This window comes from Trichosurus vulpecula, chromosome 9 (assembly GCF_011100635.1).
Source record: "Trichosurus vulpecula isolate mTriVul1 chromosome 9, mTriVul1.pri, whole genome shotgun sequence".
In the NCBI taxonomy this organism is placed as follows: domain Eukaryota; kingdom Metazoa; phylum Chordata; class Mammalia; order Diprotodontia; family Phalangeridae; genus Trichosurus; species Trichosurus vulpecula.
This window is the reverse complement of record NC_050581.1, coordinates 103,494,427-103,521,498: the sequence shown is the minus strand read 5'-3', so window position 1 is coordinate 103,521,498 and position 27,072 is coordinate 103,494,427. Positions and strand designations below refer to the sequence as shown.

At 39.6% G+C, this 27,072-nt stretch overlaps 1 protein-coding gene and 1 pseudogene across 2 annotated transcripts in view; both read right to left on the bottom strand.

The window, feature by feature from the left end:
- Positions 1 to 2,681: 2,681 nt before the first annotated feature.
- Positions 2,682 to 22,297, bottom strand: LOC118832192 (annotated as a pseudogene).
- Positions 22,298 to 23,713: 1,416 nt separating this feature from the next.
- The window catches only part of RAD23B (RAD23 homolog B, nucleotide excision repair protein), a 90,867-nt gene continuing 87,508 nt past the window's right edge, over positions 23,714 to 27,072 (bottom strand). For both annotated transcript variants that reach the window (XM_036738217.1, XM_036738215.1), the window contains exon 10: positions 23,714 to 25,402. In XM_036738217.1, coding sequence (XP_036594112.1) covers positions 25,289 to 25,402 — 114 coding nt within the window. In that variant the 3' untranslated portion in view covers positions 23,714 to 25,288. The remainder of the gene's footprint in view (positions 25,403 to 27,072) is intronic.

Genomic DNA, 27,072 nt, shown 5'->3' with positions numbered 1-27,072 from the left:
AAAAAATCTGCCATTCACCTCCTGAAAGAGATCCCAAGAGGAAAGCTTATAGGAATGTCATAACCAAGTTCCAAAGCTCCCAAGCTAAGGAGAAAATATTGCAAGCAACAAGAAAAAAAGCAAACAAATTTAAATACTGTGGAAATACAATCAGGATTTCACAAGACCTAGCAGCTTCTACTCTAAAAGATCATAGGTCTTGGAACATTACATTTTGAAGAGCAAAAGAGCTGGGGTTGAGTCCAAGAATAACTTACCCAGCAAAGTTGAGCATAATCCTAGATAGAAAAAAAATGGAAATTTGATGAACTGAGAGGCTTTCGGGTATTTATAACAAAAAGAACAGAATTCAATGGAAAATTTGATATAAAAGAGCCAGAAGAAATATAAGGAAAACATTAAAGAGTAATTATAAGACACTCATTAAGGTCAAACTGTTTACTTATATATATGAAAATGTTGTTAATATTCTTGAAACTGTCATCATTACTAAGGTAGTTTGAAAGAAAGGTTGGGGCTGAGTTGTGTATGATGGGGTTATTCAAAAAACAAAATTGGGTAGGAAAAGGCAAAAGGGAGCAATTATATTCTTAAAATGGGATGTGAAAGGAAGAACTAATACAGAGGAAGCAGTTGGGGGTGGAGGGCTGGTAGTGTGGGAACTTTACTTTTTTCTGGGTTGAAGAGGAAACAATGTGTATGTCTGGAAGGGTGCAGAAATCTTCTGAGGTTGTAGAGAGGTGAGAAAACTGGAGGACAAGATGGAGAAGGAACTTTTAGAGGGGTGTGTGGATTGAGATTGGGGGTGGGAGCAGTGGAGGGGATGGGGGAACTCTTGGAGGTGTGGGTGAAGTGGATCATGGGAGGGTGGGGGAGAGGATAAGATAACAGGGTAAAAAGAGAGGCTGAGAAAGAAAATAGTAAGTAAAAATAAGATGGAAGGAAATGCACAAATAGTAATTATAACTTTGAATGTGAGGGGAATGGGATGTTTATAACAGCTCTTTTTGGTGGCGAAGAACTGAAGATTACAGGGATCCTCATCAATTGTGAACAAGTTGTGGTGTATGATTGTGATAGAATACTATTGTGCTATAAGAAAGGATGAGCTCAATGATCTTAGAAAGGCATGGAAAGACTTAGACGAAATGATGAAGAGTAAAGAGAGCAGAACCAAGAGAACATTTTATGTGGTAACAGCAATATTGTTTTAAGAACGAGCAGCTAAGTCGTTTTGACTGTTATAAATACACAAATTAAAAATAAAGGACATACGGAGAAAGACACTATCTGTATCCGGAGAGAGAACTGATAAATAGAAGTATGTGTGGAATAATTTTGTATACTTGGAGGGAATAGCAAGTTGTACATGGTAGATTTGCAGTTTCATGTGCAATCATCTTTTTTATTGTCCTGCATTATGGAAATTGCCTGTTTTGTCCCATGAATTAAAAATGAAATGAATTTGTAATACAAAATAAAAAAGAATGTCACATGCCAAAGTTTGACTCTTCCCTTCTAATACTTGAATCAAAGTTGTCTTGGAGAGGTATGTAGATCATTCTCATAAAGATTGTAAAGGGGCAGCTAGGTGGCACAGTGAGTAGAGCACCAGCCCTGGAGTCAGGAGGACCTGAGTTCAAATGTGACCTCAGACACTTGACACTTACTAGCTGTGTGACCTTGACAAATTGCCTTCCCTTCTCCCCTCCAAAAAAACAAAACCAAACCCCTCCAAAAAAGCAAAACCAAAAAGAAAAATGTTTTGAAGAGAAAGGAAAGTAGTCAAATGGGTATCAGGATTCCCATGCCAAGACCACCCCTCTCTTTTTATTCCTTTTTTTAAGGCACCCTGTTTTCCAGAGCTAAGGCCCAGCAAGCAAGTTGTGCCCTAAGCTTAGCATAACAACAATCCTTTGCGTTCAGCCTCTGGATGAACACTGCTGCAACTAAATCACAGGACTGATGGTCCCTGAGATCAGGCAGCACCAACAGACCCAGACATGAAGTCCTGCTATGAATGGGCTTTTTGTCACTATGCCACCTTGCCTCACTGTTGCTCCTCACCACTGTGGCTATATCACACTGTTCGATTCTTTGTCTAGACACAAATATATAAATCAAGGTTTAGCCCCATTGCCTGGGCTCTCCTACTAGAGGAGGCCCCGAAACATGCATCTAATTTCCCTCCCCCAAAAGAATAAAGGAAGCTATTTGCTTATAACCTGTGTGAGCGCTTTGTATTTTTGGAGTTAATAGCAGTTACAAAACCTCTGTGACTCCTTGGTCATTTGTTACCAGGGTTGACATGGGTTAGCAGCTATTGATATTTTTATTACCTTTTTTCAGCACTAATAACAGTCCTGATTTTTCCAAACCTTTTGTATTTCCCCCTCTCTCAGATATATTGTGAATTAATTCCCCTCAAAATTTCTTTCCTCCATCATGAATTTCCTAAGTATACAATGGTTTAATGCGACGGGTCCATTTGTCTTTGTTTTCCTCAGTACCATCTCTATTTTGTTTTACAGCATATTGGTGATTATAATATTTGAATCCAAATATTATTTGAGCCCAAATATGGTAGCACAAAGAAAAAAATCTGCTGTGTTAATCTTTTTTTTTCAGCTTATTAATACAGTATTTATTTACCTTCCCTCTGTCAAACCCTGAGTCCATGGCTTTCCCCAGGGCTGCCTGGTAAGATGGAGGGGGAGGTATACACAGGCTAAAAAGAGACATGGAATGACCAGGACGAGGAGGAACATTCAGAAACGTTGGGGGACAGAAATGGCTCCATCACATGGTGAAGAGGATGAGGAAGGCCACCATCAGGCAAAAGAGCCCCATGGCCTCAGATAGGGCAAAGCCCAGGATGGCGTAGGAAAAGAGCTGTTGCTTCAGGGAAGGATTCCTGGCATAATCGATGATAAGACTTCCAAACACAGTCCCAATCCCAGCTCCAGAGCCGGCCACCCCATAGTAGCAGCCCCAGCCCCAATGAACTTCGCTGCTGTGTCAATGCCCCTTGAGATGGTGCTAGTTTGGAATCCACATCTGGGGACAAGTGAGGTCAAGGGACCTGATGCTGCCAAAATGCTGAGGTTCTCATCCGTCCGAACCTCTGGCCATTTCAGTACCGCTGCAGTTAATGGTCTACTCAGCATCTGAGAGCTGCTCCTCACAAGGGCAGGGGTAGAGATGAACTTGGCGCAGGCCAAGGGGGTGAGGGGCAAAGCTGAAGAGCTGCCAGCAGAGCAGAGGAGACAGAGAGGGGGCTGCTGTGTTAATCTTGACAGATCTTTTCCATCATTTATTTGATGTCCTTCTTAGAGTTACATTCTTCAGGGCTCTTTGGTGAATCTGGCTTAATCGGGCTTCCCTCCAAGCTTTCTGAAGTTTATTTTCCTTTTACTTCTCCCTCACCGTTTTATAAATGAATGATTGAAAACACATTTATGAAGTGCTCAGTACGAGTTAGGCACTATACTAAGTTCTGGGGGTACAAATACAAATGTGTGAGATAGTGCCAGCTTGTGACTATTGTAAATTTTATGTTGTTGCTTTCATAGTTATTGTTTGATATATTTATTCAGTTCAATTCGATAAACATTTTTAAAACAATTACTATGTACCAGGTGCTGGGGATACAGATAAGAAGAAAAAAAAAGACAATCCCTACTCATGACAATTTAACAGGGGAAGACAACACACAGAAGGAAGGATGGTGTGACACCATCTTGTTCTGTGGAGTTGAAACCAGGGAGGGTGGTAGGTACAAAGCAGAATGAACTATATCTAATTTCTGCCCTCAACAAAGGAAGGCTTTGGGAGGAGTTTGGTGCTCTGAACTCCAACCTTCTAATCGGATAGAAGAATAGACTGAGGGAGTTGGTGTTGAGGTTTGATCTAGCAGCTTGGTGAAGAGGTTAGAAGGGATGAATTTATACCGGGGGGAACCTTGCTGAAACCAGGCAGATACCAATAGAAACATATAGGTAAAACAGACAGTTGGTATTTTTTTCACAGTTAATTCTGCTTCAGATGGATAAGGTTTATAGCTTTTTGATTGGATGAACTCTTAACCTGCTGCAGGGGCCTAGAGTCATTCTCCTACTGTTCAGTTGAAGTTACACCCTCCTACCAACTTATGGTCCCCATAAGGAAACTCTCTCTACCTGAGTTTCCCTCAAGCCTGGTATTAATAAGAGGCCTCAAGAACTTTTCCATAACATCTGGATTTGATTAGAAATGCCCCTAATACATCTGGCACTGATTGCCTGTTCTCAACCAAGCTCATGCTTAGGGTATTAATCCTGCCACCTGAAGTCCAGCTTTGACTGTGTTCACTTCCCGAGTCTCCTTCACCTTTCTGGCATGTGGGGACAACATGTCTGTTTACACTGCCATAGAGTGTGTATATATGCTTTGTTTTCCAGCTAGCTTTGTTGCATAACAGCAAATCTCTGATTGTATCATTTTCCTGAGTACCAATTTTCTAGAAATCCTGAACCAAGGTATTTGCTTTAACCCAGGCCATGAGGCCAAAATAAAGCATAGCTCTCAAGGGGACCTTACATTTTAATAGGGGAAGACTATATATTAAGGGAAGTAAGCATAGCAAATTGGGGTATAGGTGGGGAAAGCTGTTTAGCAGAGAGTACATGTGTGGTAGCAAGACTTGGATATGGCTGGGAAGTAGTATGCTGGGCCCAGGACTGAGCAAAATAAAATGAAAGAGCATCTATCAGAGCCCAGGGTCTCAGGAGACAGGAATCTGAGTTCTGGTGGGAGGGGGCTAAAAAAGGAAGCCAGAATGCAGACAGCATGACTTGGACATGGTCAGGAAACAGCAACACTAGTAACAAATTTCTACCATCCTCTTTCATAAGATTTTTAAAATAACTTTACATTCTAAATTGATATTTCTCTTTCTTCCATATCTCTGTTTGTTGACGAAAATTAAGCATTTGCTGGCTAAGGTAATTTCCTGGAGCTCCTTGTGGAAATTTATTTACAATAGTTAAAGTACTTCCTTGGAAAGTGGCATTGTTTTAAGTCAATGTCTATTCTTTTAATCATTTCTCGTTGTGCATATGTTGATAGCTTGTGCAAATAATTCAGGCTGGAGTTATTATAATTACATGTCATATCTTTTCTTTTTTTAAAAAAAATTCTTCTAATTTGGTATTGATTTTTATTTTTGCCATAATAATTTTTGCCATGGTCTACCTTCAATGTTGCTTGCCTGTCTTCTAGTGCATTAGAAACTTGCCTGCTTGGTCAGGATGTGTTGGGCATGATAATGGATAGCATCAACCTGCCAACGAAGGGCTCATTTCCAGGCTCTCTCAGCTCAGTCATCCCTGGCATTAACAAGTGACAACCTCTCGGTCACAGGTAGGTCTGAAGCACATTGTATAAAGAATTGAACAGGTGGCTTTCTATAATGAATAGGACAGAAGCCCCTTAATCAAAAACTGTGACCCTTGAGTCATTTGGATGGTACTGAGGAGTCAGATTTATGTTTATTAATGGGGCAGAGCTCCTTTACTTCAAAACTCATTCCATTCTTAGAAAAGGGTCCTATCCTCCATTGATCTAATAGAATTTAGGACATAGGGAATAACATATTGTTTCAAGCTTCAGACTCAATGGAGGAGCAAAGGGGTAGACTTGGACTCTAGCTACTGGGAATATGTGGGAATATGATTAAGAGAATGTGACCTCACTATTCACCATCGTGTGCGTGTGGTGGTGGTGGGATTTCAAAATCAAGATCTTGCAGGGTCTTTTTCTTGAACTTTTTTTTTCTGGTGAGTTGGCTGGTAAGCAAACAATCTCTCTCTCTCTCTCTCTCTCTCTGTGTCTCTCTCTCTCCAGGTATGGTATATTGATAGCTTAATCATCTCATATTAGTCTGAAAAGAGCACTAGTTTTTTAGCCAGAACACTTGGATTTGAATCCTGGCTCTGGTATTTATTATAAAACAACCCTATAAGGTATTGCAGAAGCTTAGAGTTGGAAGGGACCTTGGTGGTCATCTGGTCCCAACTTTACTCAAAAATTCTCAATATAAAATACATAATTGTATTGGCAATCAAGATGGACTCTCAGCACTTAATCAAACAAGTGCCCTTGAAGTGTTTGGCCTTTATTTCCTTGATTAAATTAGGAGTCCTTGATGACCTCCTTGCCTCAAGGGAAAGCCTAGTTTACATGGGTTTGAGTGACATGTTTGTGACATCAGAGGCTTTTAGACCACGTGGCATTTTGGTGACGCTTTTAGGTCACATGGGTGAAATCACATGTGTGACTCACCTTTGATCCTGAACAAGATATATAAACCCAGAGGCTGGCTTTCTCCCTTGGAGCTCTGAGCCACAGCAGGAGTGGCGTGTGACTCTGGGCCAGCTGTTGTTATGAGCTCCCTGGCTTTGGAGAAAACCCACATGTTGATGCTTCTCTGGTAATTGTATATTGTGATTTTGTCAGACAGAAACCTGTCTGTTGATTTGTGTTTATTTACTCTGTTTGTATTTGCTCTGAAGCTCAGGGTGATGGCTTTTCCCCCTGAACTAAGGGAATGATATTTGTATGTTGGATTAAAGTAAGATTGTTAACCCCTTAATGTTGTTTTCCTTAGTAAAGCAGATCAAAAGAACCTGTGCTGGCAGCGTTCTACGTGCTGGTTGTTGGTGGGTTTTACACCCCCACAGCAGCTGCTAGCAGATTGTTGCGACAATAATAAGTGCTCATTTAGCTTTTGCTTGAAGCCTTCCAATAATGGGAAGCTCACGGTCTCTGGAGATATCCTGTTCTACTGTTGGATTACTCAAATTATTAGACAGTTCTTTGTTTTTTACATCAAAGTAGATAGAGGAAGCATTATTATGCTTATTTTATAAACGAGAACAGTGAAGCTCAGAGAATTTAAGTAACTTGCTTTTGATGAAATAGTAAAATTAGTGTCAAAAATGGAACTTATACCCAGATCTTTTGATTCCAGTTCCAACACTCTACACTGTATTACACTGCCTCTCTGTTCATTCCATGTATTCTCCATAGTGCCAACAGTTCTAGGGACACGGGAAGCACTAATAATTGTTTACTTGACTTCATAGGGTTCTTCTGAAAGTAAAATGACTCACACATCTTAGACCTGAAAGGGAACATATTTTTTCCACTTCAAATTGTCTTTAAATTTAATTTTAAATTAAAATTCTCTCCCTCCCCTTCTTCTTCTCTACCCATTGAGAAAATAAGAAAAAAAAAGTCCATTACAAATATGTATAGTCGTGTCTTAAAAAAAAAAAAGGAAAAGAATATATGTTTCCATCTGCTGTCTAAGTCCATCACTCCTCTATCTGGAGCTAGATAGCATGTTTCATCACTAGTCCTTGGAATTGTGGTTGTTCATTACGATGATCAGAGTACCTAAGTCTTTCAGAATTGACTGTCTTTAACGTATTGCTGTCATTTTATAAATTGCTCTCCTGGTGCTTCTGACTTCATTCTATGAATGTCTTCCCAGGTTTTTCTGAAATCGTCCCTTTCATCATTTCTTACAGCACAGTCATCCATTTCCCCAACTAATGGGAATCTTCCTTGTTTCCAGTTCTTTGCTACCAAAAAAAGAGCTGCTATAAATATTTTTATACATGTAAGATACTTTTCCTCTTTCTTTGATCTCTTTGGGGGTATAGACCCAGCAGCAGCATTGCTGGGTCAAAGGGAATGCACAGTTCAATAGCTTTAGGGGCAGTTACAAGTTGGTTTGGTTTGTTTGTTTGTTTTGGAGGAGGGAAGGCAGGGCAATTGTGGTTGAGTGACTTGCCTAAGGTCACACAGTGTGTTAAGTGCGTGAGACCAAGTTGGAATTCAGGTCCTCCTGAGTCCAGGGCCAGTGCTCTACTCACTGCACCACCTAGCTGCCCCACAAGTTGTTTTTAAGAACAGATGAACTGGGAGCAGCTAGGTGGCATAATGGATAGGGCACTGACCCTGGAGTCAGGAGGACCTGAATCTAGCCTCAGACACATACTCTCTGCATGACTCTGGATAAGTCACTTAACCCTCATTGCCTCCACCCCCCCAAAAAAAATTGTTGGACTAGTTCACAGCTCCACCAACCATGCATTAGTGTACCTGTTTTCCCACAACCCCTCTAGCATTTGCCACTGTTTTGTTTTTGTCAGTTCAGCCAATACGATGAATTTGAGGTAGAACCTCAGAGTTGCTTTAATTTGCATTTTCTTCTTCTTGTTGTTGTTCAGTCACTCGGTCATGTCCAACTCTTCGTGACCCTGTGGACCACACCATCCATGGGATTTTCTTTGCAAAGACACTGAAGTGGTTTGCCATTTCTTTCTCCAGTGGATTAAGGCAAACAGATGTTAAGTGACCTGCCCAGGGTCACACAGCTAGTAAGCGTCCGATGCCAGATTTGAGCTCAGGTCATCCTGACTCCAAGCCCAGCACTCTTTCCACTGTGCCACCTAGTTGCCCTATTACCTCATGTAGCATCTGCTTAAGACCTCCAGTGAAGGGAAGTATACTTACTACCACGGCAATCTGTCCTACTTTTGGATAGTTCCAATTGGCAGGAAATTTATCCTTACATCAAACTGAATACTGCTTTCATGCAACTTCCACTCACTGATCCTACTTCTGCCCTCTGGGGTGCAGATTGATTCCCCCTTCTTCTACATAAGGGAGCTACAGAACTTTACCATTCCCCATTTCCACTTCATCAAGTCGTGCCTAAATCATCTCTTCTCCATGCTAATTAAACGTTTTTCATCCTGCACCCAAACCTTGCACAGACTGTCCTCCAATCCTTCCATCATCCTAGTTACCTTCTTCTAGATGTCTTTTAGCTAATCAAGGCCGAACCTAAAATGTGGAGCTTGTGACACACCAAATATAGCCTGACCAGGGAAGAGCACAGGAAGATGATCAACGTCTGTATTCTGAGAATTATGGCACTCTTAATGGCGTCTACGATAACAAGAGCTTTTTTGGCTGCTGCGTCACATTGTTCACTGGACTTAACCTTGGAGTTCATTAAAATTTTCCTGATTTTTTTTCCCAAGGAAGAAAAATATTGTCTAGCCTTGTCTCCCCAATCTTATGTTTATGAAGTCCTTGTTGTGAATCAAAGTATAAACCTTTTGTTATTGTTGCTGTTGAGTAGTTTCAGTCATGTCCCACTCTTCGTGACCCCATTTGGGGTTTTCTTGGAAAAAGTGTTGGGGTGGTTTGCCGTTTCCTTCTCCAGCTCATTTTATAGATGAGGAACTGAGAGAAACAGGGTTAAGTGACTTACTTACCCAGGGTCACTCAGCTAGTATTCGAGGCCATATTTGAACCCAAGTCTTCTTGACTGCAGGCCCAGTGCTCTATCCACTGTGCCACCTGGCTGCCATTTATAGTTTCCCTATCTTATATATACGTATATATATGCATATATATATATGTGTGTGTGTGTGTGTGTGTATTTATGTATATATACACACATATATAGACATATATAGACACATATGTACATACTCATACATATATATACATACACACATACACACACATATATTTTACCTTATTGGATTTGGCCCACCATTTTAAGTGTCAGAAATATTTTTGGATGTTTACTTTGCCATACAATGTGCTAGCTATTCCTCCCAGTTTAGAATTATCTGCAGATTTGACAAGCACACTGCCCTATAAGCCACTGATATAAATGTTGATGCATAGGTCTGTGACAGATCCTAGGGCAGCCCCATGGAGACTCCACTCTAAGCTCACTTCTATTCATCAAACATTATTCCATGGAATCAGTTATTCAGTCAGTTTTTAATCTACTTAATTGTATCATCGTCTAGCCCACAATCTCTAACATTATGTCCACAAGGGCAGCATATGACACATTGTCCAACAAGATTATAGACTTAGAACTGGAAGGGACGAAAAGGGTCAGGGAATCCAACCCCCTCACCGATAAGGAAACTGAGGCTAAGAAAGGTTAAGTGACTGGCCAAGGTCAAATAGCCAGTAACTGGCAAGTCTGATGAGCTGTCTACTGCACAGTGCGGCTGATGGTTTGCTGAAATCTATCAATACCCAGGTGAGGAAAATATGGTCAAAATAACTAATAACCGGAGAAAATGCAAAATAAAGCAACCCTGAGGCATTTTTACTGCCTACCCATTAAATTAGCAAAGATGGCAAAAATCAATATTGTAGAACTCGTGGGGAGATCAGCATGCTAATTCACTGCTGGTGGAGCTGTGAATTAGCCTACCTGGTCTGAATAACAACATGGAATTATGCAAGAAATATTACAAAATTTTGCATCCTTCAATTCAGAGAACCTGCTGCTGATTTTATAGGAGAAGAATGGCATCAAGACAAGACTTGCATGTGCAAAACTATTTGTAGAAGTGTTGTTTGCAATAATACAAAGCTAGAAACAAATAGATATCCAATGACTGGGGAATGGCTGAACAAAATATGGTACATGAATTCAATGGAATATTTTCACTAGGCTTTAAGGAAAAATAGACACCAAGAATTCAGACAAAGGAAGGAGTTGTATGAAGTGATGAAGAATGAATAAGGCGGAGCTAGAAAAGAACCCATACACTCACCAGTATACATAAAGACAACAGAATCCAGGCTGAATGCAGTGGACAATATTGGTGTCATACTATTAAAGTTGAAGCACACAGCCCTCCTTTCTGTGAACAATCAGTAAATTCAATGCCATTCAATCCAATAAACATTTACCAAGTGCCATCTCTGGGCAAGGGATTGCTAGAGAGATGCTAGTGTAAAGGGTAAAAATGAAGTAATCTCTACACATGATAAATTTACATCCTGATGGGGGGACATAACGCGTGAAAATAAATATTATTGATATAGGAAAGAAAGCAATATAACCTGGAGGATTCAGAGAAAACTTCATAAAGAAAGCAACCACTGACTTGAGGCTTAAAAGAGTGAAGATCTGTGAGAGGCAGATATAAGGAGATAGTACATTCCCAGGCATGGGGAATGGTTTGTACAAATGTGAAGAGATCAGTTTGGTTGGAATGTATAGTTCATAATGGGGAGTCATGTAAAATAAGGCTGAAAAGGTAGGTGGGGACCAGATTATGGAGACTATTAAGAGTCAAGCTAAAGAGTTTGCATTTTACCCTATGGGTAATGGAGAACCACTGAAGGGCTTCCCAAGTCAGGGAATGACATAGTCAGACTTGTATCTTAGGAAGATTATATTGACAGATAAGCAGAAGACAAGACAGACTGGAGAAGGGAGAGACTAAAAGTAAAGAAACCAATTAGGAAGCTATTAGAATAATGGTTGCTGCTGTTTGTCTTTGTTCTCAAAGAGGACTATGACATCAGGGAGATGATGCCATGACTTGCAAGTGAATTGGATTTAAGTGAAGAAGGGCTGTGCAAGATGATCAGCTTCACTTTCTCCTCTGGAGCCATCTGGGTTCGGTGGCAAGATATAGATCAGGATGACTGGAGATGGCACCCAGTAGAATATTCTAGGTAAGATGTAATGAGGGCCTGGACTAGGGTAGTGGCTATTTGAAAGAAAGGAAGAGGATGGATTTGAGAGAAATTTTGTAAGTAAGACCAATAAGACTTGAAAACTGATTGGATCTGGAGATAACTAATAGGGAAGAGTCAACAATTACTTCTAGGTCATGATCCTAGGTGATAGGGAGGACGATGGCACCTCAATTAAAGCCATATATGGGTACATTTCAAAAGGTCATTGTTGTTTTTAAGGCGAACGCTTATTGAATATCTAATCATAAATGGCATTCCTTTTCTTCAAAATAAATTTAATTTTTAAAAAATTATTTGGACTTAAAAACACAAAATACCACAACGTCTCTGTAGTGATAATGACTCTATACAAAAGATAGAGTTCCACTTTGTTTCCTTTCCTAAGAACGTGACTGAGCAGTAACTTCAAGGTGACATATCCAAACTACCGAACAGGTTTAAGTAGGCTCAATTCTGATAATGACCTCTTAGCAGGAAATGCCACAAGAGGGTATCATCCAAGAAATATATGTCTGGACAAGGAAGTGGGCTGTTGTTGTAGACATATGGACAGCACAAGAACTATCCTGCCACTCATGAAATGTAAAAAGGCCTAGAAACAGATATTCAATATGGTGGTAGATCCTTTATGAGGGATTTCCTGGAGAAAAAGAATGAGAATTGGACAAGATAAGGAAGTTTGTGGGGACAGTTAGGTGGCACAGTGGGTAGAACTCTGGATCTAGAGTCAGGAAGACCTGAGTTCAAATGAATGTCCTGCCTTGGAGGGACAGGGAAAGAACTGGAGGAAATTGCAGTTTGAATTCTTGGCCACTCCCCTTTGGGACTCTCCAAGCTTAGGTCCCAAAGAATCCAGAAGCGGACTGGCTGAGATCCCAAGCTCTCTCCACCTCCTCCCTATCCTTCACATGGGGCAGGGTAATTATCTCTATCAAGGAGGAGAGAGTCCCATCCCAATGGGCTTTGGAAGAGGGGTTACATTAATTTATGGTTGTTCAGTTGTTTCAGTAGTGTCCAACTCTTCATGACTCCATTTGGAGTTTTCTTGGCAAAAATACTGCAGTGGTTTGTTACATCCTTCCCCATGCTCATTTTACACATGAAGAAACTGAGGCAAACAGAGTTAAATGATTTGCCCAGAGTCACACAGCCAGTAAGTGTGTGAGGTCAGATTTGAATTCAGAAAGTTAAGTCTTCCTTACTCCAGGCCCAGCATCTATGCACTATGGCACCACCTAGCTGCCTCTTACATTCATTTCCCCAATATGAATCATCAGCTGTGAGTACAGTCCCTTAAAGTCCAACTTAAAGGCAACCTCCTCCATGAAGTCTTTCTTGTTCCCCTTGTCTGTAATGATGTCACTCCAATATTACATAATAGCACTTTGCCTTCCACATCTCTAATGCATTTATCATGTAATATTGTGCATTCCAGTTATATTTACCCAGGAGACTGTGAGGTCCATGAGTGTAGGGACTGTGTCTTATTGGTAAACTTTGTATGTTCTCCAGTATAAAACGCAGGGCTCTTTGCATAATAAATAACTGTAAAAATGCATAATTAATGCATAATTTGATGCATGATTTGCATTATGCAAATTCAATGCATTTTTTTTCCACAGGAAATGCATAATTTTTCCAAAGGAACTAATGGTTCATAGGATCATAGATTTACAGGAAGAAGGAACCTTAGAGGTCACCTAATGCAACTCTTGTTTTGCAAATGAGGAAGTTGATACCCTGAGAGGTCAAATGACTTGCCCAATGTCACACAGATAGAAAGTGAAAGAATTAAAATTTGAACACAAGTTTTCTGACTCCCAGTCCAGTTCCATGGCCATTTGCCCCTCAACTTTGCCATGCTGAACATTCTCACAAAGAGAAAAGCATTTGATATCATTTCACCTCATCTATCTATCCTATTGCATTGGGTCACATGGTAGACAACCCTGATGGCGCTCTCCTCTGTTGCTAAAAGAAGATTCCAAGTTTTTGGAAAACAACGGGGGTCACATGCACAAACAACAATGACTAATTCTTCTCATTCCTCCACTATTCAAAGCCCTACAACAAAGCACCAGAGCAGAGGGGGATGCTTTAGGATCATGACTGCTTTGACTCCAGGGTAGGTGTAATTTGTCAACAACCTTGCTTGTGGCTGTGTTAACATATAGGATACTCATGTTTCATCCTCAAAAGTTACCCTCACATCCACCCTACTATTGTGGCCAAATAACTAAAACAAGCAAAAACCTCTAAAATGTAATAGCTATATAAATAACAAAACTCTATGAATATGTCAAATATCTCTGGCCTTGGGCTAAGCCCCATCAATTTAGTTAGACAGAACAAGTCATGGTAGGCACATTAAATTGGTAGTAGAAAACATCATCTGCCATCTAGAAGGCCAGGAATCCTAGTCTCAAGCTTAGTTTATAATTCCCTGCCAAAAGATTAAAGTTTCCAAGTCATATGTCAATGCATTTATAAAACTCAATTCCATTTCAACTTGGTACCTCAGTTGAAAAGCCAAAGCCACTGTTGAATTAAATGTCTTCCCTACCTCTCGAATAGGACACAGATGGTTTTCAAGTCTGCTTCTTTCTCAACAAGATGAAGGAGTTGTCTGAGGTACCTTCTGCCTCTACTATTCTCTGAGTGTAAGAATGTAAAATTTCCTTTGACTCCATGGACAGCATGCCTATAGGATTTTAGAGCTGGAAGGGACCATCATCTAGTCCAATACCTTTCATTTTCACATGAAGAAATTAAGAACTAGACACATTAAATAATTGTACTATTGTTCCCATTTCATGGATGTGGCAACTGAGTCCCAGAAAGATGAGGTGCCTTTCTTAGGGTCACACAGGTTGGTAAATGTCCAAATCAGAACTTGAACATACAGTTTTTTCTGGTTCCAAGTCCATTTTGTTGTTTATTGTGTCATGCCACAGTGGAAAGAGTGGTGGATGTGGTGGACCTAGAGTAAGGAACCTTGGACTCAAATCCTTGAGACTCCGCTGATGAATTGCTTAACCTCTCAGTCTGTTTCTTAAAATCTGGCTTCTGATCTCATCACTCTACCAAAAGCTGCTTTTTCCAAAATTATCAATGATTTCTGAGTTGTCAAATACAGTGTTTTTCTTTTTCTCAATCATCATTCTTCTTGACCTCTCTGCAGCCTTTGACACTGTTGGTCCCTCTCTTCTCCTTGATACTCTCTTCTCTCTAGGTTTTCAGGCCACCACTCTCTCCTGGTCTTCCTCCCACCCGTCTGACCACTTCTCCATCTCCTTTGTTGGATCCTCCTCCACATCACACCCTCTAAACACAGGTGTCCCTCAGGATTCTGCCTGGGCCCTCTTCACTTTTCCCTCTATGCTACTTCACTTGGTGACCTCATCAGCTCCCATGAATTTGCCATCTCTATGTTGATAATTTTCAAATCTACCTTCCCTGCCCCATTCTCTCTGCTGACCTCCAATTTCACATCTTCAACATGCCTTCCTTTGGATGTGTGGATTATTACTTGTCATTTGTTAATACTGTTTGAACCTAGCTTTATGTGGCTAGAAAATTGTCTAACCCAAAAGGCTTATTTATGCTAGGAGTCAGACTGATCTCAGAGACACTCCAGGGAAGCTGGATGGTTTTAAGGAATGCTTAGATCCCATGAATTGCTTGTTTTGCGTTCCCCAAATTAGCTTGACTTACCTGCTGACACACAGCTCAAACTGCCTTTCTTTTGAAGACTACCTACTGCCTTATTGTTGCTGCTCTTCAGTTTCAGTCACATCTGACTCTTCATGACCCTATTAGGGGTTTTCTTGGCAAAGGTACTAGAGTGATTTGCCATTTCCTTCTGCAGCTCATTGTACAGATGAGGAACTGAGGCAAATAGGGTTAAGTAACTTCCCCAGGGTCACACAGCTAATGAGTGTCTGAGGTCAGGTTTGAACTCAGATCTTCCTCGATACAGGCTGTGCCACCTACCTTCTGCCTATGTCAGGTCAATCAGGCAAATGTTATGTCCTTGTTTGAACTCTCTATAATGTAACAAAGATTCGTGGAGGGAACCACACCTTCTTTCCAATTCTCTCCCTATCAAATGACCTAGTAAGTTTCTAAAACTATTTCAAATTTTGGGGTTCATTATCATGACTAGAAGATGCTCTCCAGCTTATCAATGCTTTTCCTAAAATACATTCAGAATTGAATAAAATATAGATGCCAGACCAAGAGAGAGTGTTCATTAATCTCTCTTGGCAGGCTCTGCAGTGTCTTGGGCCTTAATGTAATCAATACAATGGCATCTATAAACAGGAGCATCAGAAACACCTCACTATGCACAGGGAATACTTTCGCAACCTGAACTCTGCATTGGCTCTCCTCCATCACAGTTCAACGCTTTGGTTGAGCATTAATCTCCGTTTTATGCCCAGGTTGATATTTACTATCAAAGGGTTGTTGAATAGGGTTATTTTTATTGTTATATTTCCCAAGAAATCTTGAATAGTCTTGATATAAAGATAGAAGACAACTGGTTCACATAATCATATAAACAATGAGGAACTCCAAAGAACAGGAATAAATGGCATCATCAAAGAATTGTATAACAGAAAAGATTGACTCATCCCATGGCATGATCAACAAGACAACAAATGGATCACCAGTAGGCAGTCAGCATGCTCCAGAAGTACTCTTGGGAGCATGGGAAAAGAAAGAAACTTCCAGTAGGTTGACTGGATTTCTACATTGAACTTAATGGGGAGGGCATGAACAAAATTTGCACAGGATGGGTGGGCAATGTCTGGGTCTGCAGAGGTGGGGAACCTGCAGCCTCGAGACCACATGTGGCCTCTAAATCCTCAAGTGTGGCCCTTTGACTGAATCCAAACTAAACAAATCCGAATCCACTTAATAAAAGGATTTGTTCTGCAAAACTTCGACTCAGTCCAAAGGCTACACCCAAGGACCTAGGACACATGTGGCCTCAAGGCCTCGGGCTCACCACCCCTAGCTGGGGTTTGATCCAAATTGTTAGAGGAAACTTTCAAATCAATGAGATCTATTTAAGAGTAGAAATAAATGACCTGTTCTGTAGCTTATTGAACTTATACAATGAGTATCTCTTTACGTACTCACCTTTGGGAAATAGACTTTAACTATACCTAAGTTACAAGTATGTTTATCCCTGGGTCCCAGGATGGGAGTCTGATGAGCCAGAGTGTGAGAACAAGGAGCCAGCCCACGGCTCCCCTCCCCCTTTCTTTAGAGGCCAGAATCCCCAGGACTAAATCTATCCAGATCACATGCCTGGGTACAGAATAGGGATTAGACTTGGTACCCTATGCCCTACGGGTGACACAATAGTTCTGTGTTACAGTAATATTACATGATGACTGCATTAGAGATGTTTATTTGCTATTAAGTGTAGGAACCAATACATTGAAGTCCAAGCTGAAGGCAGCCTGACATTGGTTTAGGCCAGGGCTGTCCAAAATGCGGCCTCCAGTGGGATTTTATGCTGCCCGCCTGTGAGTTTTATTTAAAATAATAATTTGCATGGAATGTATATTAGATTTTTTAATTCCATCACTAATAATCTCATTGATGTTAATTTCCTTTGGTGTTCTTAAGCAGCATTATGGACAAACATAAACACAGAATTTTTAATTGATCTGTGGGATGCTTCTAGTCAGTATGCACCTACCTTTATACTGCTGTTGTCGCTTTGTTGTTTTGTGTTTGCTTTCATGTTTTACGCCTTTGCCTGTTCTATTGATGACACGTGTTCCCCACTTTCTACTTTAATTTGGCCCTAAGAAAACCTAAGGTTGGACAGCCCTAGTTTAGGCCACGGTAGAAGTGGAAGAAATGATTAGACCATTCATGGTGCAACGAACCAAAACCTCTTTTCATCCCTACCAGTCCATGTCACAGCTCAACAATCAAGAGAATAGAAAACTGGATCCTCTAAAGTTGCATGGAGGCCAGCCATATGTTAGGAAATAAGCGAACAATAGAATACACTTTGGAAGAGGTACATAGTAATGCACAAGGCAAGATGTCTTTGAGAGTTAATTTAAATAACTCTCTCCACATATACATGTGCATGTATATAAATGTGTATATGTATATACCCCATTGTTTGTTTTAAAAGCAGCAGCCAAGTTTTAAGCCTAAATTCCAAGTTCAAGTAAAAGGCCCCTTAATATTTGCCACAAATATTAGAAATTTTTGAAATGTACTGCAATGATTTGAAATGGCACTTGAATTATTTTATGGGAGCCCGCTTTGAGAGCCATGTGTAGATGATTATTTCACTGTTCTCTAAAATGACATTTTTGGCATGAAATGAGTGTCATTGAAAGTGATGAATCTTCACAAAAGGCTTCTGAGAACTCAATCCATTAAAATATTCGAAGAAAAGTGATATAGATTTACAATCAGAAAACCTAGATTCAAATCCCAGGAACTTATCTGTGTGACAAAGGCAGTCTCGGGGAATGTGCTGGATCTGGTCAGCAGACCTAGAGCCAAATCCTGCTACTGGTATTTACTCGGTGTGGCCTTGGGCAAGTCATTAAGTCTCTGGAGGCTTGAATTTCTTAATATGTAAAACGAGGGTGGGGAGGGGGTTGGAATAGGTGACCTTGAAGGTCTTTTCCTTTCTAAATCTAGGATGCTGGGCAATGATAACAGCTCACCCTTCTATGGTGCTTTGAGATGAACAAAGTACTTTCTTCACAATAAACCTGAGAGGTACGTAAAGAAAATATTTTGGCCCCATTCAGAGGAAGGAAAGAAATGAAATTTGACTTGAGAAGTTGGTGGTGCTCAGATGTCAGTATTTCCACCTTCAGCTGTTTCACATGAAGAGGCAGTCCTTGTCACCAAGGCAGCCTTCTACATGGCACAAGTGATCCCATTCCAGCCTGTCTTTTTGAGCAGCTTGTTCCTTTTATCGTCCCTACTCTCTATTCTTGCTATTACTCTGCATCAGGACTGTCCAAAATGTGGCCTGCCTACAAGCATAGAAATTTACATAAACGCTTTAGTAAACGAAGCCAAGCTACTGCAGAGCTCTCACTAAAATGGCAAATCAAAGTATGTTTTCTGTTGTTTCTTCATTACTCTGGTCTCACCTACTTTTCCTTCAACTTGTCTGAGTGTTCTTTCCCGATTTCCTTGGTTTGATTTTCATCCAGATCATGCCTGCTAACTGTGGGGGATCCCAAGGCTCTATCATGGGGGAGGGCCCTCTTCTCCACTCACATGGTAATCTCATCTCCATGGTTTCAATGATCATCTTTAGGCGGATAACTTTAAAATCTGTTTGTCCAGCCCTAGCCTCTCCTCACCTTCGGCAACAGATCTCCAGCTGCCTATTAGCCATCTCAAATCGTCTGTCCTATAGACACCTTAAACTCAACATGTCAAAAACTCAATTATTTTACCCTTTTTCTAAACCTTCCCTTTTCCTACCTTCCCTATCTACTGTAGAGGTATCAATCACCTAGGCTCGAAACTATGCATGAATCATTTTCACCTTCTATATGCAATGTTTTTTTTTAAACAAGTCCCATCATTTCTCCCTTAACATCTCTCAAATATTCTTTCTTCTCTGATACTACCACTACACTGGTGCAGGCTCTCACCACCTCACACCTAGACTATACAGCTGTCAAAGTGATCTACCTAATGCAAAGGTTTGACCTTACCAGCCCCTCATTCCCCCATTCAATAAACTCCAGTGCCTCCCTACTGTCTCCAGGAGCAATATAAAATCCTCTGGCTTTTAAAACACTTTATAACCTGATCCCTTTCATTTTAAATGGAACTTCTTTTTGCCCTTCTTTGCATTTCCAGAGCTTAGCATAGCACCTGTCACATCAAGGGCGCTTAATAAAGGTTTTGCAAACTTGTATAAACACTACATGAATATTACCTATTGCAATCCCGATAGACTTCATAAGGTAGAATCAGGAGCCATGGGTAAAAAAATTGCTGAAGCAAATTTGAGGCTTAATAAAAGGAAAGTTTCTTGTGATTAGAACCATCTCAAAGTAGAAGGGCTACTTTGGGAAGTAACAGATCCTCACTGGAGGTCTTCAAATGAATGTTAGATGACTAGTCCCATATGAGACTGTTTGATTCTTTGGATTCTTGTAGTCCTCCCTCCTCTGGGAGATCATCTTTCCTCCAGGATTCCTGCTCACCCCAGCCTGGATCTCCAGGAAGAACCAGTGACTCATTATTTGGTCATCAGGTGCATATGCCTTACTTCCCTCCCCCTACCAACTGTGGGATTGATAACCCAATCAACATCATCTTAGCTTCTTTGAAAAACCCTTCTGGTTCTAATCACAGGGATTCTAAGTTGTTGGCTGCCTAGGTATTAGCTCCCTTCCCTGACCACCAATCCCCATGCCCTCATACCCATGCCAGTCCCTACATCTCATCGTGTCTTTCTTAACTCCTATTCTTTTGTTACCCAAGTTGACCTTCGTATTAGACATGTGCTCTTCCCCTGGAAATCACTTTTATATGTATTTTATTTTCCACAAACGCTAGTTTAGTGAAGAAATGCCCCTTCTTGCCAAGGCCAACTTATTTGTAAGTACCATGCCCTTGCTCCCAAACCCTCCCACGGTGTCCAGAAGATTGTCCCATTTGTTATCTTCATTCTCTCGTTATACGTAGATATGTTCTTGATTAATGGATATCCTAAGGGGGAAAAAAAAATCCACCACAGACTTGATTCTACCAGACCCAGCTACAGTCTCATGTCTCCTCTCCTTGGCTCAACCTGAGAACGCTGTCTACATTAGGTGCTGCTTTTCCTCCTTCTCTCTTAATAAACCATCGATAACCTGTCTTTAAACCTCCGTCACTCAACTGAAACTGCCTTCAAAATTACCAGCGATGAGCTAGGTGGCACAGTAGATAGAGTGCTGGGCCTAGTCAGGAGAACTCAAGTTCAAATTTAGCCTCAGACACTTTTGAGTTGTGACCCTGAGCAAGTCACTTCATCCTCTTTGCCTCAGCTCTTTATGTGCAAAATGAGCTGAAGGAAATGGCAAACCACTCCAATATCTTTGCCAAGAAAACCCCAAATGCGGTCATGAAGAGTTGGACAGGATTGAAATGACTCTGCAACAAAAATCCAAATTGCCCAATTTGTCTAATCTCCATACTCAGTTTGGCTTCTCTGCAGCATTTAACAGTTCTGATAACCTTATGGACACTCTCCTCTGTTTCTCCTGTCTCATAGCTATTCAGCCTCCCTTGTTGGACCTTAACCTAAGTCATGTCTACTGTGAGTGTCCCCAAAAACGTAGATAAACTAGTCTCCCTTCTAAGCTTAGTTATACAACCACTTTTAAATATCTGTAAATACATATTCCATAGGCATCTCCAACCCAGTTTACATCCAAACCCCTACTCTCCTCAAACTGAGTACTGCCTGGTACTGTGCTGACTTATCCAGGTTCATAATCTTGATTGTACATAATCAATGCAACCAAATCTTATTCTCATACTGTCACATCTTTTCCCATTTAAAAAAATTCTTTACCCTTTTCCACATGGGTACAATCCAACAACGCGTGACTACTTATTGTTCCTCACTTATGCACAAGCCATTCCATCTCCCAAGTGCATTTGCATTGGCCGTTCCCCAAACCTACAATGTTCTCACTCTTCACCTTTGCTTCGTTTCCCTGGCTTTCTACAGTTCTCAGGTAAAAGCCCACTTTTGGCAAGATACCTTCCCTTCCCAGATTACCTCATTTACTCGGTATAGATTTAATACCTCCCATTTACATCTTTCCCATTAGAATGTGAACTCTTTCAAGGCAGGCAGTTATTACTTTCCTTTGCATTGCCAGTACTTAAACTGACAGATACAACAGCAAGTATTAAAGTGCTTTTCGATTCCTAATAGAATACAAACTCCTAGAGGACAAAGACTGCCCTAAATTTTCTATTTGCATCTCTAGCACCACCTCAGCTGCATGAATGAGAAAGCAATTTTCATGCTTATTATGTGCCACAGACTGAATATTCAGTGATGAAACAGTTACAATCACCAAAGGTGGGATTCAGGTACAGAACTCAAGGAGGCTAGTGAGAAGATGGCTGGGGAACTGGGAGGGACATTTCAAAAATGCTTGTTGCACCAGACTAATTCTTCCCAAAGGTAGTCATACCTACCAAAGACCAGGAAAAAAAAGTTTCCCCCACTAAAGTTCTTGGCAATATCAAATGGTTCAACAACAAAAACATATTAGGTTTTATCAATTAAAGAAGATGTATATTCAATTTGACTTGTAGTTGAAATAGCCTAAGTGGGTGATCTCCATTATAAAGTGAATTTAAAACAGCAGGATGTATTTTTCTTTTCTACAAGTGGAGAGCCTCATAAATGCTTTTTTCATTCACTGAGATTCTGTGAAAAACTATTTTAAGCAGGCCAATGTGTATGACACAAAAGGGTTCATTTAAAAAAAATTGAGAAGCCCCCAAATTTTCTACTCCTAGTGGCCACCCACTCCACTTCACCTATCCCGTTTCCTTTTGCTCATCTCAGGGCCCAGGCTTGTTGCCCATGACACTGCTTCACATACTGTAGTCTACACCGACCCACCTTCTCATCTTCCATCTCAGTACCAAGTTGTCCCGCATCACCAGAATGCGCTTCCATCCTCATTTCATCATCACAGAATCCCTGCCTTTACTTCAAAGCTCAAGTTAAGTAAGCTTTGGAAATACTTCTCTAAGGGTGTACACGTCTTTGCAGTCTCCTTTGACACATTATCATAAAACAGCAAAAGCATACATTTAGGTTAACAAGGAAGCCAAGATGCATTAAGTATTTGGTGTTGTGCTTTTGATCTGACTGAGACCACTTGCAGTTTTTGCAGGCTGATGATTAAACCTTCTTTGTCAAATATTTCAACCTTTGGGAACAAGAGAAAAGGCGTTTTTGAGAGCTGACAAAAGCAGTCTGGTTTGTTCTACCAGAAATTATAAACTTGCTTAATCCTTCATTTTTCTGAGAAACTATGCATAAGCCATTATGGAAATGGGAACACAGGAGAAAAGCTAAAGGAATAATAGGGGTTTTTTGATTTGTTTTTATATCACAAAATCTCAAAATTATGAAAGGCCTAAGAGGTGATTTAGTCCAATCTACACTGAATAATACCTGCTACAACACAGTAGTCTCCAAAGCCTCTGCTTGAAAACTTTCTAGCATGACAGAATCTATCACGACAGGAAGCAGCACATTATTTTACTTTGGGATAGCTCAGGTTCAAAAGCACTTCACTGGAGACTTCTCTCAAAATTGACACTGATCATTAATGAATGCTCTTCGGATCCAGTCATTCAAACAGTTATTAATCCATCTAACTGAACTATAACCTATCCCACCTCTCTCCACATTTCCCACAAGAATATGAGATGTTACATCAGTAAGTCCTTCCATACGTATAGTTGCCAAAGCTCCTTTATCAATAACGATTAATTTGCTTGGAAAGAACTGTTTGTTAATCATGACTGTATTGACTGGAGCTCCCAAACATGTATCAGTAGTGATTATGAAGTTAAATTCTATCTTAATTTTTCTAAGTTCTTAACTCAAATAATTGTAGAACATTTAAAAGACTAAAGGAGTTCTTCCATTTCCTCTTCTGGATGCCCTAAGTCTTCATTGCATAGTTCAAATTCATTTTCTATTAGCATAATAACCTGAAAAATTAAACATTTTCTATTACTTGTTTGACATATACTTGGTTATTGATCATTATGACGATATCAACAATACCTAAAATAAGTAGAACAATGAAGATTTCATCCTATTCTGCCTTTCAGCATCAGGTATCCTATTCCAAACAATGATTTTATTCATTTGTGGCATGCAATAAGACACACAAACTCAATGATAATGGACCTGAATTTCAGGTTTCTTCATTCTTTTAAACATATTAAGATGAGTATGGCTTGGATGGGATTAGACCAACTGTGGTTAATATACTCGCCAGTCTGCTATACTAAGAAACTGTCAAGATAAAAATATTCACATTTTCAGATACACATTTAAAAATTAAACTACATAATAGCATTGTGGGAAAAAAATCATAGTTTCGTTTATTTTCATAGGAGACAGAAGGTAACGAGTGCATGACACAGAAGCTCAAAAAAGCATCATCATCAAGCTGTGCTAAGGATATCGCAAGAGATTACTTCAGGGAAAAATCTGTGCAAACTTCATCTTCCTACTCAGCATCACAGAGTCAAAATAAATTCAAAATTAGTTCTTTAAATAGTTAAGTTTATGTTAGGCCAAAATATCTTTGAGAAACAAGAGTGTAGATGCCTGCTCCCTCTTAGGATTAATTACCAAGATTTACAAAGGGAAATAAAGAGTAAAACAAAACAAAAGAAAGCCAACACTGCTATTAAGATTTTCCTTTTAATATGCCATGAGTTACCTTGATTGTTTGTCTATTTTCCAAAGTTTTATCTTTTACCAGCTTCCATTTCCCAACCCTCCCAATAGGTTTTGCCCTTTTTGTTCTAGTGGAAGAAAAGTTGCTGGAGACAGTTCTATGAACTTTTTTTTTTAAAAGAAAGCAATACAATGCCAGTGGCTTGAGTTGGCCATATACTCCCATATGAGAAAGGGGAAAAAGTGTACAAGCATCAGAAAACTAGCCTTGAAATATTTCCTTCAATTTTAAACTGGATCAGCTTTTTAATCAGTTAAAAAAAAAAGGTAGCAGTTGGAACTCAAAACATTTCTGCTGAGGGGAGGGGAGAGAGAAGGGAGAGTGAATGCTACATTTCTCCATTGGCCCCAAAAGTGCTCAGTTCACAATGGGATACATCAAAAGCAAACATGCAATGGTTATTTTAAAACTTTTACTGCAATATAACATTGAAGTAAACAGTAATTAGGTTTCTACCATTTTTTTCACCAAAAGAAAAAAAAATCATCGACAGGAAAATAACTTTGCCTGTATGTGTACAGCTTCTTAAATCATGTTAGAAGGGGTCTCACATTCAATGATCAAGGAATTTTAAAATAGCAGTAATGATTTTCATCAGAAAGGATTTCTCCCTGCCCCCCAGCAATTAACATGAAAGAATGGGCTTTCTTACACTAATTTCATACATATTTGAAGCAGCAAAAATAACCACCTATAATTTGGCATTTATGTTTACAGTTGCTCCAAAAATCTTTTGAATTTCACAAAGCCATTATCCAGTGTTGCCATGAAATAGAGATTGTAGATTCTAGGTAGCAAAGGCTCTCTCCAAAACCAATGTAAGTCAAAAGAAACAAGAAGCAGGGCATTACACTAAATTTCTGGATCTAGTACACTAAAAAGAGTGAAAACCTAGGAAAAGTTACCTACAGTTTTATAGAAGGAACTAAATACCTGCAAAAGCTGATTTTTGGTTGTATAGTATTTTACACTGTGTGGATTTTCTGCATCTGCTAATTTAAAGCAGACATGCACTGTATTTATTCCTGCCCTATTTCCTATATCCCCTCCCACCCCACCCCCAACCACCTACTACCTTATACCAAGTATTATGGATATGAGCCCAAATCATCCCAGACAATCCAGTGAACAAAGTTAGTGTAATGCACTGGTGTGAAGTATGAGATTAAAAAAAAAAAAAGTCCCTTTCAATCTTCATCAAAGTTCTGCTGTAGAAGAAAATTGGCAGCCAAATTTTCATTCTTCTCACAAGCAAAATAAGCCTGTATCACAAGTCCTTCAGGGAATCCTAATGCCTTTAACTGGAAAAAGAAAAAAAGTATACTTAGAAATTAAATCCAACACATTTGCTATAGCACATAAATGACAGTGTAAATTGCTACTGCACAAATTTGACTGTAGTGGATCTTATCATCATACCAAATCATTATTCATCAATAACATGCTGACCCAGCACCAAACACTGGAAACATTTTAAGCTTTATCAGCTTGGTACTTGGATCAGTCACCTAAACCAGAGGCCAGTTACCCAGAGCATCACTCTTATTAACTCTACTTTTATTTATCCCATAAGCAAAAGAACAGATACTGTGGGTAAGGATACTGGGTGAACTAGATAGGCGTATGAATTAACATCCCACATTCCCATAACATGAGCTAAGTCTATAAGTAAGCAGAAAGTTGAGGTACAGACCGAGAAGTTTGGTTTAACTCTGGTCCCCCACTGGATTGATCTGAGACCCAGCTGTGGGCTCTTCAGGCAAGAAGTGTATAACAATATGGAATCTATGAATCTTGAGTGATCTCTTTGGTGACTGCATTATAACCATATTGCTAGTTGCCTCTGTTTGCATTTATCCCCAGGCCTGCTTCTTTTAAACTACTTAAAGAACTGTTTCTACCCGGGAGTACTAGAATATGATTTAGTTTGAACCTTAGTGCTCAGAGTTACTCATTGTACAAGACACAAACAGACAAAACGGCAACAGATTACCTGGTTTTGTAATATTCTCTCAAAAACAAATGAGGGCAGAATGGCTATTAGTGGGGAGAAAAAATATTTGGGACTATATCATGTGATTATTGTTGTTTTAAGAAGAGATCATTTCCTACTTTTAAAAAGTCTATTGTAACCTAACAAAATCTAAGTAAAACACTGCTCTGTGTATTAGATTATACTATTTAAACTTACTCCAACCTAGCATTTTATACCAGAAAATATCTAATAATTTATTACTAAGGAAAATTTTAGTTAGCAGGACAACTTAGAAATGATTTAGTAATAAATTACTGTTAATAAGAAAATATTCTGTGATGTAAAAACATGGATAATAGCTCTTATTATGCATAATTTAGTAGATTTTGGATTAACACTGCATGTTAATTTTTCCTATGTACTTTTAAGAAGTGTTATTAACACTAACACGCCTAGCAAAAGTTATCACCGATTCTAATTTTTACGAATCTTTAAAAACTGAAATTCAGAGAGATAACTATAGTTTAGTTCATTGTCAAGTTATTACTGCAGTTTTTCATATAAATGTATTTCTTATGGACCAATCCCAGCATCTAACAAAACTTTCTGCATGTCTACCCCTAGCCAGATGTTAAACTTAACAGGAATGGGAAAAAGAGATGGATCAAGCCTACTACTGGTATTTCTGCAATATTCATGCAAATTGAAGAAAACTGCCAAAATTCAACAGAATCAATAGCTTACATCTGGGAAATCTCTCATACAAAGAGCAGAAAAAGAATCAGACTGCAGAAAACCAAATTAGGACCTTTTTGTTGAACTGCTATCAAGAGAGTAATTTTGAACAAAGAATATTTTCCTCAAAGAACAAGCTTGCAGTATGAATTAATCATTTCTAATGAAAACAAATTCCTTCATGTTTCCCTACTGATGACATTAGCTTACGAAATTCACTGAAAAAAGATACCTTTAATACCAAAAAGAGCTGCAAAGCAG